Source organism: Mauremys reevesii, linkage group 9, assembly GCF_016161935.1.
Source record: "Mauremys reevesii isolate NIE-2019 linkage group 9, ASM1616193v1, whole genome shotgun sequence".
Classification (NCBI taxonomy): domain Eukaryota; kingdom Metazoa; phylum Chordata; order Testudines; family Geoemydidae; genus Mauremys; species Mauremys reevesii.
Genome location: NC_052631.1, coordinates 20877342 through 20890264, shown reverse-complemented (window position 1 = coordinate 20890264; position 12923 = coordinate 20877342). Strand labels below are relative to the sequence as shown.

Sequence of the window (12923 nt, the reverse complement as noted above, 5' to 3'; positions counted from 1 at the left end):
ATAGTGCAGTAAAATTTGATCACATTGTCTCTGGATTTCAATAATATTTTGATACTTCCTGTTCTGTTTCTTAGTTGTGTGGACTTCGTTTTTTTCCTTGTCTGTTTATAACAACCTTTTCCTTATTTACAATAGCAGATCCATGAGGAATTAGAAGAGAATAGGAAGTATATTTGATTCAACTACAAAAATTTGCTTTAACATGGCAGTGATTCTATATTCAGATCTCAAGCAGCACAATTATTTTATTTGGCAAATTCAAAACTAGAGAAGAGCCCTGTTCTCACAAGTTGATGTTCAAGTAGATTTAAAAGAAATATGTAGGGCACAGAACCATAAAACAATTTTCTGTTTCATCTGGCAACATGGATTGCAAGTACAAAAAACTTCCTAACTTCAGTTTCCCAAACATATGGACACCATTTTATCTTGTGTGAGATCTTGGACGTAAATTCCCTCAGAGGCACCCTCTGGACTTGGACTGTACCTTTTGCTCCTCCTTCAAAATTAGGTAGGGAATCCCTCTTAATTGTGAAGAAAAGTTAAAAAATAGCGTTTGAAAACTGGAAAACCAGCAGATATTAACTCTGCTAAAATAGTGTGAGTTCCCACAAGAGATTACTCACCATCAGGAAACCCAAATGAATATAAAATCTGAGAAAATGAAGAACAAAAGCAGATGTGTGCTTCAACTGATGCTGCTTGCCAGAGAAGGGGTAGAATTTCTGGCAGGAGACTTCCTGGGCAGGTCCTTCCGCGATGTGCCTGTGATTGACAATTCAGTTTCAACCATCCTGACTATCATATAAAAGTACCAGACCTACATAGTGTAGATTGGTGAATATTTGAGGTGTAGGTGCTTTTTAAATCATCACTTGAGCTTCATATTTTTGAAGAAATTATAGCGTGCACATGAAATGCATCATCAAAACTGATCAACTTACTAGATTGAACTACAGCCTGTGTTTGTTCAGAGGTTCCAGATGCAATGTTTGTCAAAGCCCATGCAGCTTCAAACTGTAAAGAAGGACTACAAATAAAAGTGTAAAGTTAGAAAATGTTCTGTATTACAATAAAACTATCTGAATCTAACACAGTATCTTAACATGAGCACTTGCAAATGCTTGCATCAATTGTTTTGTCAAAGGATTTCTATGAAATCATCCCAAAACAATTAACTTTTCCTACCAGTACTTTCTTTTAAAAAAGTAACACTCACTTGTCATCTCTTTCAAGACAGTGCACTAAAATAGGTAGTATTCCAGATTTTATTAAGTCATCAATCGGTGGATTGCGATCACTGGAAAGAAGCTTCCTGTTTAGGAACAAAGAAAATATGAAATTTGCAGACAAATCCCCTAAAGTCAAATAGGAGTTTTTAAAAATGAGTGAATTTAGCACTGCTGAAAAGTTGTGTACTTAGCTACTATTTCAGCCAATCCCACCACCTCTTCTGCTACTACTCTAAAGAGTATGACTGTTGAGTTGAACATCTGTTTTGTCCTCCTGGTAAACCCATGACAAGAGTAAGTCAGTCATCCACATGTCCCTCCCCTGCATTATCTTCCCAGCTGGAGCAGAGGATAAGAGGCAAGGTATTAGCTGCCAGAACATGCTCACCTCCCTCTTCCTCACTAAAGAGTCAGTGTGTGGGGGATAAAAATTAGGGCAGTCATGCAATTAAAATAAATTAACCGCACAATTAAAAAAATAGAATACCATTTATTTTAATATTTTTGAATGTTTTCTACATTAAAATATATTGATTTCAATTACAACACACTTTATATTTATTTTTGATTACGAGTATTTGCACTGTAAAAAACCCAAAAGAAACAGTATTTTTCAATTCACCTCATACAAGTACTGTAGTGCAATCTCTCATGAAAGTTGAATTTATAAATGTAGAATTATGTACAAAAAACTACAATAAAACAATGTAAAATTTTAGAGCTTGCAAGTCCACTCAGTCCTACTTCTTGTTCACCCAATCGTTCAGACAAACAACTTTGTTTACATTTGCAGGAGATAATGCTGCTGGCTTCTTGTTTACAATGTCATCTGAAAGTCCGAACAGGCATTCTCATGTCGTAGCCGGTGTCGCAAGATATTTACGCGCCAGATGCACTAAAGATTCGTATGTCCCTTCATGCTTCAATCACCATTCCCAGAGGACAGGCATCCATGCTGATGACGGGTTCTGTTCGATAACAATCCAAAGCAGCGCGAACCGACGCATGTTCATTTTCATTATCTGAGTCAGATGCCACCAGCAGAAGCTTGATTTTCTTTTTTGGTGGTTCTGGTTCTGTAGTTTCCGCATTGGAGTGATGCTCTTTTAAGACTTCTGAAAGCATGCTCTGCACCTCGTCTCTCTCAGATTCTGGAAGGCACTTCAGATTCTTAAACCTGGGGTCAAGTGCTGTAGCTATCTTTAGGAAATGCACATTGGTACCTTCTTTGCGTTTTGTCAAATAAGCAGTGAAAGCATTCTTAAAGAACAACATGTGCTGGGTCATCATCCGAGTCTGCTATAACATGAAATATATGGCAGAATGCACGTTAAACCGAGCAGGGGACATACAATTATCCTCCAAAGAGTTCAGTCACAAATTTAATTAAGGCTTTTTTTTTTTTTAAACGAGTGTCATCAGCATGGAAACATGTCCTCTGGAATGGGTGGCTGAAGCATGGAAGGGCATATGAATGTTTAGCATATCTGGCACATAAATACCTTGCAATGCCAGCTACAGAAGTACCATGCAAATGCCTGTCCTCACTTTCTGGTGTCATTGTAAATAAGGAGAGGGCAGCATTATCTTCCATAAATGTAAACAAACTTGTTTGTCTTAGCGGTTGGCTGAACAAGTAGGACTGAGTGGACTTGTAGGCTCTGAAGTTTTACATTGTTTTTGAGTGTAGTTATAGAACCAAAAAAAATAAAAATAAAAAAAATCTACATTTGTAAATTGCACTTTCATGACAAAGATTGCACTACAGTACTTGTATGAGGCGAATCAAAAATACTATTTTTTATAATTTTTAGTGAAAATATTTATAATAAGAAATAATATATACTTTGATTTCAATTACAACACAGAATACAATATATATGAAAATGTAGAAAAACATCCAAAATATTTAATAAATTTCAGTTGGTATTCTATTGTTTAACAGTGCAATTAAAACTGTGATTAATCACGATTAATTTTTTTTGAGTTAATCACATGAGTTAACTGCGATTAATCAACAGCCCTAGTACAAATGCACATGCTGCTAGGAAGGAGGGAGTACAAACCCACTTGAACTTTAACTCCTTCAACCTCCCTTTTCAATACCCATGAGGTGAGCGAAGGCGGCCTGTAGGGAACCCAAGTGGGACTGCTTCAGACAAACAAAGGGGGGGAGGGGATATCAGAAGCACATTCCTTTCCTCATGTCCCAGCCCACACCAAACTGTCTCCCTAGAGGGGGACCGTGGACATGCTAGACAAGAAAGTAGCTGTGACTGACTGCTGCTGCTTCCAATCCTGAACACTACCAGTGGACACTGCCTTAAACTGGCAAGTAAAAAGTCTGCACAGTGAAAATATCTTAATACAACCTGGTCAGGGGCTTTGAATATTTAAAGTCTGTAAATGCTGTTTGATGTTACTGCAGATGTATATTTATATTGCCAACTAAGAAGAAAAGCTTCCTTTTTAGGAGAGATGTAGATGGTCAGACAAGATATTAATAAGTTATCCTAGGATTGATTACAATACATACCCCTAGTTCCTACAAAAAACCACCAATATTCACTCTTTCAATGGCAAAATACAGCTCAGTTTAGGTTTACTCAAAAACTACAACAAATTTATTTTCTGTCCTCTCAGGTAACTCATGACCCTGGCTCCAAGAATCAGTTAACTCCAATTATTTGTAACTGCTTCTGTTCAAACAATGCTCTGTCCTTGCCATGTGTTTCAGGAAATTACAGGTAGATCACAACCTCCCTTCTGCTCAAGCTTCAGATGCTGTCTAAGGTGGCAAAGCAGTATAAGAGAAAAAACTAAATAGCTTTCACACCTTATTTTAACATTAAAAGGACCTCTGCTTGTAGGCCTTGTCCACATGCACAAGTTGCACTAAATTAACTTTAAATTGTTTCTAAACCAATTTAATCAGTGCAAAAGACTACGTGGACTGCCTTATTTCCATTTAAACCAGTCATGTTTCAGTTTACTTCAAATACATTCCTTCTCTGGTTTAAACTGAATAAGTGTCCATACAGCCATGCACCAGTTTAACTAAATAGATTTTAAAAATCACCAAGTTAAACTGGTGCAACTTTCTCATGTAGACAAGACTTTACAGTAAACAGCTCAAAAACTGCTACTTGACTGGTTAAGAGGTTCAAAGGTATCATTACATTAAAGTGTCTTCAAGTATTTGCCAATTAGTCTAACTTGTTAGGAATCTGGTAGTCTTGTAATGATTTAAACACCTTCTCGGAGAAGATGTTCTCCGCCTTATTTAAATTACAGGCAAATTGTGTCCAATGACTACTTATACATATGAAATCAATTAGGATCTTTACTCCATTTTTTTTTTTGAAAGTCAGGAGTATGGCATTTACTAAAATCCTAGAGTTCACATGAATATTTATTAAGAGAATTCAACCTTAATATCTACATTATGTCAGTTTGGTTTAATAAAGTTTATACACAGGTTATTTTATTGCATCACTAATATTTGGTGAACTTGATCCATAGAGGACATCATCATTCTATCTACTAGTGCAAGGATTCACGATTTTCTTAATTTAATAGCACTATATAAGCTGCAAGGGTAGAAACAACAAAGCTGAATAAACTGTGCTCTTACCTTGCAGCCTGCACTGCACTTAACTGGATACCCTGGTTGTCACTTGAAGCATTCTACAATAAAATCAATAACTTAGAATTCAGCCATTTTACATTTGTCATTAAGCCAAAAAAGTTCAGAGAAAAATAAATATTTTTACCTGAACTATTGCCTCCAATGAGGTGTTTTGCTGGGGGGTGAAAAAAAACCAGTTAGATTTATTTCTTAACTTTTTAAAAAAAGTATAGAAATAAACTTCAGACAGTGTTAATTCTTACCACTCTGAAATCGCCATCTATATCTGAATCTTCACAGATATCTTCATGGGGTACATTTCTTCTCTTTAACAGGTGTTCATCTCTCTTATTCTTTAAAGAAAAATAAATTTTCTGGGTTTTGCAGCTTTATTTTATTTTTTTCCCTGCAAAAGCTGAGATGACACTTTTTTTTAAGTTGTAAAAGTAAAAAAAGTAAAAGTAATTCACTGGTACTATTAATGCTCAGACATTCAAGCCAAGCATCGAAGTATGTGACTAAGATGATCGCTCCCCATTTATACCTTCCCAAGGAACAGGACAGCCATCTCTTGATTATTGCTACAGCCATGTAAGATTTTACTATATGTGACATGACCTATATACAACTCATTTGTCTATATTCATCACTGAAACCACTAAATTCACTGCATTTAATTTTCTATTAATCTTAAAACTAGTACATTTTGTCCTAAGATTTTTTTCCCCTCAGAGCTCTAATGGCTTATACTCCCCCAGTCCCAACATCCAGAGTTTTAGCTTCTACACCTTTTGCTTCATCTAACATTATACTAAACTGAACACTATTTTTATTTTGTTCCAAACTTGGCACTTATTGCTCTCGTACAGAAGGAATTTGAAGACTTTCCTCCCAGCATCAAAATCTTTGTGGAAATGCTGTTCACATTTCATAGCAAACAAATCAGTAGTCTGGTATTGCAAAATATGTCATGACTATAATGGAGCATCATGGGGTTTGAGAGCCCGAAAATATGGATTCAAGTGTTGAAAAAGCAAAGCTTGGCAAATACTAGTATTCCACTTGAAAAAAGACTTAGACATCTTAAATTCATTTCCATGCTTAAGTGAAAGTTAACATACTTTCCAAAACATATTTCACTATCCCAATGCTGTGTAAACATTCTGCATTTTCACAGCAGCTACTTAACAAAACAAAAAAAATAAATCCATGTATTTTTCAATGTATGGTTTCAAATCTTTTGCTGTCACCCGCTAAAAAATATTTTATAAGCTTGACTGCTTTCCTAATTTTTTTCCATCATATATTAGCTTATTGTAAGATGCTCATTCTAGTTTTAATTTTTTAATACCTGCTAACCGCAACAGGACAATGTTGTTGCCATCCTCCTTTCCTCACCATGTCCAAGTTCTAGGTACCCTAACAGCCCTGATCCATGGGTGTGATGCTTGCCAGTTCAGTACACTGGTCTCCAGGGCTGCCCAGAGGATTCAGGGGGCCTGGGGCAAAGCAATTTTGGGGGCGCCTTCCATAAAAAAAAGTTGCAATACTATAGAATACTATATTCTCATGGGGGCCCCTGTGGGGCCCGGGGAAAATTCCCCCCCTCCCCCCCCCCGGGCAGCCCTGCTGGTCTCCTCCCCAAGTGGGAAGACAAAATAGTGTACACATTTCTATCACTAAAAGGTCACCCCAGCCATTTCTCCCATAGTGATTTTATTTTGCTTAAGTGGCAACAATATATGTTGAAGGATTACAGCTTTTAACTCTTGCCTCCCTGTATGTTTTGGGCTACAGATGACTGCTGATGTCAGGAATATCTTTCCTCGCTATAGAATATGGACATTTTAGGATTTTTTGCCCTTCCCATAAGCATATAGTAGGTTTGACTTGATTATCTATTTGCAAGTGTTAAGGAAAAGCTCTGATCCTTGGTAAGTTACAAGTAAAAAGAGTCCACTGTCATTCTTGAGAATTATTAGGACCAAAGCTTATCCAAATCTTAAGACAAGGAGGAGTGAGATCAGGATTCACAGTGAGTATTGGTAGAGGATGATTTCAGCAACACAGAGATTGAAATATTCCTTAAAGCCCTAATTCTTCATGTGAGGAAGAAACCAAAATTAATTCGCCTATGTCACTGAAACCCAGTAGATGGGACGGGGCTAGTGGGAACAGCCCAGTGATTAGTATTATTACGGACAGGAAGCAAATAAAAGGTAATGCAGGGACTGGTTATCAGTGAGGCAACATCCAAGGGGATGTTTCAACTAAAAGATCTTTGTGTAACTAGTTTAAATGAAATGAAGTTAGTCATTTATTTGTAGATAAATAACTAATGTGCATTTTAGTTCCTGACTTGGTAGCATCTGCTTTGAAGCTTCCCTCCCCACCAAAAATGTGAGTGTCTCTAAACAGACCCTGAAAAGACAAATAATATTTGACAACATCCTTTTAAATGGTCTATAAAAAAAGCATGCACTATGATTGTCTTTGCCTCATACACAAAAAACTTCTGTAATTTCTACTCAAATGCCCGAGACACAGAAGTTATATTTAGTAAAAACACTAATCCATCTTACCTTTCTTAACTCCACGACAACTTCATTTCGTTGTCTTCTCATAGTCTGAAAAGTTTAAGATAAAATAATTACAGCATATTCCTAATCTGGACCAAGTCATTGTGATGTGATTTAACATGCTTCGACAGCTTTCTAAATATTTTACTTTTAGAAGACATCTTTAATTTTTAAAAAAAATGTAAAAAGAGACTAAGTAACTACTTTCAATTCATCAGTCTGGGATTTTATTTTGAAATAGAAAACTAGCATTAAATACTGATATCTCTCTGTTTCTATTACTTAATACAATACCTACATTATTTTTGCTGTATAATATCTGCTCAACACTTGCATAAATTTCCTCAGTCCTATTTCTCCAAAACACAAACTAATAAAGGGACGATCCAACAACAGGGAAAGTATATGGAAACAAAGGAATAAATTACGTAAGGGAGGAAGTGAGGGGAATAAATTGTTTATATCAGAAAACATAACAAAACCCCATTCTTATAAATATCATTACATGCCAATAAAGAGTATGATAATTCTGTACAGAGCCTTTTAATTTATTTCACAATTTTCCAGATAGAAATGTATAGCCCTTTCTGGGTTTGGGTTTTCAGAATACGTTTATTTCAGAGTTAAACTGGACTAGTTGTATTAAAATATTCTAATGTTAAGTTACACTTGTGAAAACTGATGTACCACTTGTAATTATTCACCAGTACTCAAAGAGGCACTTAAAGATTTACAGTAGTTCTTGGGACAAAAAGACTAATATAACACGGGGAAATAGCTGTTTAAATCAGAGGCTATATCTATGCTACAAGCACTACAGAAGCACAATTATGGTGCTGCAGCTAACAGCATTGTGGCGCTGTAGTGCAGACATTTGTTTCAGTAAGGGAAGGGTTTTTTCCATTGCTGTAGTAAATCCACCTCCTTGAGAGGTGGTAGCTAGGTCAATGAAAGAACTCTTCCCATCGACCTAGCAGTGTTTATATCAGGGCATAGGACAGCTTAACTACGTATCTCTGAGCTGTGAACTTTTTATACCCTTGAGTGACATAGCTATGTTTTAGAGCAGATCAGGCCTGAGCTTTAATTTCTTTGGTTGTGCCATGAATACAGCACCTGGTAATTTCTCAGGAACAATACTTATAAATAATTGTATATAATTACAAAATGGTGTGCTTGACACTTTTCTGATTTACCGATGGCATTAAACAACAGACAACATTTGAAAGTTTAAGTTGCAAATGGAATCACTCAAATGTCAGGCAATGCAAATGTTGAGGTTGCTGACACAACTTTAACTATCCTCTTGTGCATATGCATTATGTTTTTATTATAGTATTGATACTATAATTCAACACCTTGAACATACCTTGGATGGTACATTGTGAATGAGACAAAAATTCTACTTAACTTTCTACTAATCCCTGCTTCACTCACTATACATTGTCCAGCCTGTGCAGTGTCCAAACCTACTTTGTTACTGATTTCACAGCTGTGTAAGTCCATCAATTCAGTGGATCTATTTCTAATTTATATTGCGGAAATGGTAAATAAAATTTGATCCATACTTAACTATCTGAAGGACTGTACTATGTTTTTTTATTATGTACACCTTCACTATACAGATACTATTACATATGTAGAATGTCTGCCTTGTTGAATATATAGATTGGCAGATGATTGTGTAATTAAAATACTAGCATACACACAGAGGTAAAAGTGAAGGTTGTGCAGGCAACCTCAGCATTAGCTTTTCCTGGCCAGAATGCTTCACTTTGCAACCTTAATGATTTATCAAGATTTTAGTAAAGTAAAAATAGAGATTTTTAAAAAGAAAAACAAATTTTGTAATATAGATCTATTTATTAGACAGAAGTAGAATGTTCTGTCCTGATAGATACTTGGCTGAGGCCAGGGCTCCTGTAGACCAGGCATAGCCTGAGTGCATGCAAAGGCTTCAAAGGAGCCTGCATCTTTCAATATGTATTTGTGAATGTGTCAGATTTTTCCAGATGTTTAAAGTAAAAATTCAAAATTTCACACACTTGTGCATAAACAGATATTAGCATAGGAGATTATTAAGTAGTTTGGTTATTAAATTACTGCACACATGAACAGTTTAGAATAAAGGGCATTGACAAATATTCAACTTAGAAAAAACATTTGTCTGAAAATGGTTTACAAATACATTACAAATACAACTGAAATTACTATACTAGAATGATTAGAGAAATTATTTTCAGTTTACTTTGAGCATTCAATCAGTACTTTGTGTGTAGTCAGTTTCACCACATTTCCTGATAAGTCAATTCCTTGTTTCTTTGCATCTTTCACACAGTCACAGAGGAGAGAAACAGTTGAAAATAGAAAATGTGATTGTAAAATTACAGAAATTGGCAGGATGATCTAGGTGCTAATGCAGTACCTGAAAATACTTGTAACTCTTCATTTCATGTTGAATGTCACTAACTATAGCTACATATTTTATAAGATCTAGCAAAAATGACAAGATATCAGTTTTTGTTTCTTTCTGTAATGAGATCTCAAGCTGTTTAACAATTTGTTTCTACGATGAATTAGAAAAGGAGAATTGAGAACTGTTTTAAATGAGAGAATTGAATGAAGAAAGAATGGTTGACTTGCTCAAGAAGCTGAAGACTTCCAAGCATAAGAACAGAGTGGAAAAGGAGAAGGAAACCATTGGGAGTAAGGTTTATGCAGAGCACAGGAACTGCCAAAGCTTTAAAGACAAGGACTTGAAGTTTGAATGAGACAGATACAGGTGATTATGGTTTGTATTCTTGGAAAAATAATACGTTTCACTATAATGTACAACTATTTCAGAAGAGCTGGGTATGACACATGACTCAGTTTGTCACCTGTTACTGCTACAGAATGACTTTTCCTTTTTGGCCAGCCAGATGAACAAAACAACGGGGAAGAAAAAATTGCATCACTATTTCCTTCCCATTCCAAGACAATATAATCAAGATCTCTTTGGCCTTTGGATGATTCTTTCATTGCCTGTGGACCAATTCAGAATGAGGCACACAATGAGACGCAAAAAGCAAAAATCATATCTAATGCAATTAAACCATTTGTTCTATTCCCTGCTTCAACTCTCAGTTAAGTATGTTACAAAATGTTGTGTTTAAAAAAAAAAAGATTTTACAAGGAGGTAGAACATAGGAAAGTTATTTTACATATTTGTGTACAAGAAATGAACACTGATAAGAGCATAACAGACATCGGACAAGGATTCAGAAACTATATTGGCTTAATATATCAAAAACACAGCAGAAGACCCTCTGGAGTGCAGCTGCATCACCCAGCACAACTGAACAAGAGCCACAGTCTATAAGTACACTGTGTCCTACAACATAAAAGCACCATAGTCTAGGAACAGCAAGTAGGCAGTATATATTTAGAAAGCTTTAAACATATAATAGGGCAATCAATTAAAAACAAGGATTTTTATACTGAAGTTACTAAAATAACTGAATAGGAAATCCAGTTGTACAGCATGGATTTATAGAAGAGTTGATGTGGCAATCCTCAAGGTTAAGCCTACAAAAATGCAATGCCCTATAAAAATAGACCAACAATAATATTTGACCTTTAACACTACCACTACACTGAAAAAGGATGCTAATTTCAGGAATATATACTTATTAAATAACTCCAGCTCTACTATCGAAATAAGCTTTTCTCAGCTATTCCACATGACATTAAATGGTAAAGAGAACCAAAGGAAACTGTCTAAAGCATACTGCAAATAGAGTAAAAGAAGGTGACACCTCAATGTGTTTTGAGAACATGAAGCAACAACTTTACTGGACATGTAATACTACTGATAAATTAGCATATGTAAACAATAGTTAGAATTCCGTAACATGACCTAGTAAGCGGAAAGACAAGAAACAACTGTCAGTTTGACAAAGAATTTGGGATTCTCTTCTACATCTGAACTGGTGACAAATTAAAACAACATACAGGATGAGGAAGAATTATAATCATCCATTTACATGCTTTTATGGGAATATATGCACAATAGTTGTGAATCAAATATAAGTGATAGCTGATTAAAACTTAGAAAATATATACAGTGTTTAGTAGTTTGTAACAGTTTTAATTCAAATTTCTTTATTGACATGACATGATACACAGGCATTGACAAAAGTTTCTCTTACAAATACAATCATTTGTTAAACTGATACTAGCACTAATGCAGGTGTCCTCGTCTGGTGGTACATCTCAAACTATAGCTTTCAAACATGCCAATCACTATGGTATCTAGGTGCCAAATTCCTCCCTGATTTGCAGATGTACACCTTCTGTGATATTAGCATTACTCTGCTCTCCTGCAGCTCTATTACGTCTGTTGGAAAGCCAAGACTATACAAGTGATCTCAGGCAGAAGCAGTGCAGCAGACTTTGAGTTCAGGAAATTGGAGGCCAGATCCTCCTGTCGAGTCACTTTATGCCACACCATTGACAAATTACAGACTTAAAGAAGGCATAATTGAGGGAAGGGGGCAACCTTATTTCATGCTGATCCCCAGCAACTATAGCTAATGGAATTTAGAGTAGTTTGCTTTAAGCTAAATTATGGGACTGACCCAGTTCAGAACACAAAAGCCACCTTTGCAGTCCCTTCCTTAACTGTGTGCTTCTAGGCTGCAGCACAGGATCTGGGACTGAAAGTTCAATCTCCAATTTGGGGAACATTTTTAATTTTTTATTGCATATACTTACATATTAGTAAGAAGCAAACAGACATCTTAAAAGGAAAGAAATTTGCCTCTGATGGTTCCCTGATGCCTGCTCCAAATCCAGGATTCAGTTTCCCCATCCCTGGCATCTGCCTCCTACAGACTTTTGCCTGCACTCTCTGTAGCATACTCAGGATTAATGTCACTCTGAGGGTGTGCTATGATGGACAATCCCCTACTATCCTCTTGTAATTAGCCAGTTTTCCCCCTCTCAGCCTCAGATATCAGTATTTCATGGGCAAATTATTTATCTGTGTTCAAGATGCTGCTGTCTATCCAGAGATAAGACAGGCAAATAAAAAAAAAATCACAAGTACTTGCACTGACAAATCTTACACTTAGAGGCAATAGTGGCACCGCTAGATCACACCTCACAGACATGTTCAGACAGCATGATCCCAACACTGATGCCTGACAATTTAAGAGGTTCTTCCTCAAACAAAGGCGACACAATCTTGCCCATTTGATAAGAGCTCCAGCTGTCATTTAACAAGCTAAATACCAATCAAGATCCTACAGGCAGGTGATTATAAAATTCTGGGGTCTTCTTGACAAGAGATCAGGGAAATTTCCATCCATACTCTAAACCACGGATTTCAAAACAACACAGTCTCCCTATGATCTCATTGGGACTGTTAATAGTTACAATTCGCTCTATGTGCATAATAATAAATTAGGTCCTACAAACTAACCAAAGCAATGCTACATTGCA

At 36.1% G+C, this 12923-nt stretch overlaps 1 protein-coding gene across 11 annotated transcripts in view; it reads right to left on the bottom strand.

Moving 5' to 3' along the window:
* The window catches only part of KPNA4 (karyopherin subunit alpha 4), a 102306-nt gene that overhangs the window by 39476 nt on the left and 49907 nt on the right, over nt 1-12923 (bottom strand). For all 11 annotated transcript variants that reach the window (XM_039488674.1, XM_039488669.1, XM_039488666.1 and 8 more), the window contains 6 exons: nt 7443-7487; nt 5124-5213; nt 5006-5035; nt 4867-4919; nt 1220-1315; nt 945-1030 (listed from right to left, as the gene is read on the bottom strand). In XM_039488674.1, the coding sequence (XP_039344608.1) occupies nt 945-1030; nt 1220-1315; nt 4867-4919; nt 5006-5035; nt 5124-5213; nt 7443-7484 (397 nt within the window). In that variant the 5' untranslated portion in view covers nt 7485-7487. The remainder of the gene's footprint in view (nt 1-944; nt 1031-1219; nt 1316-4866; nt 4920-5005; nt 5036-5123; nt 5214-7442; nt 7488-12923) is intronic.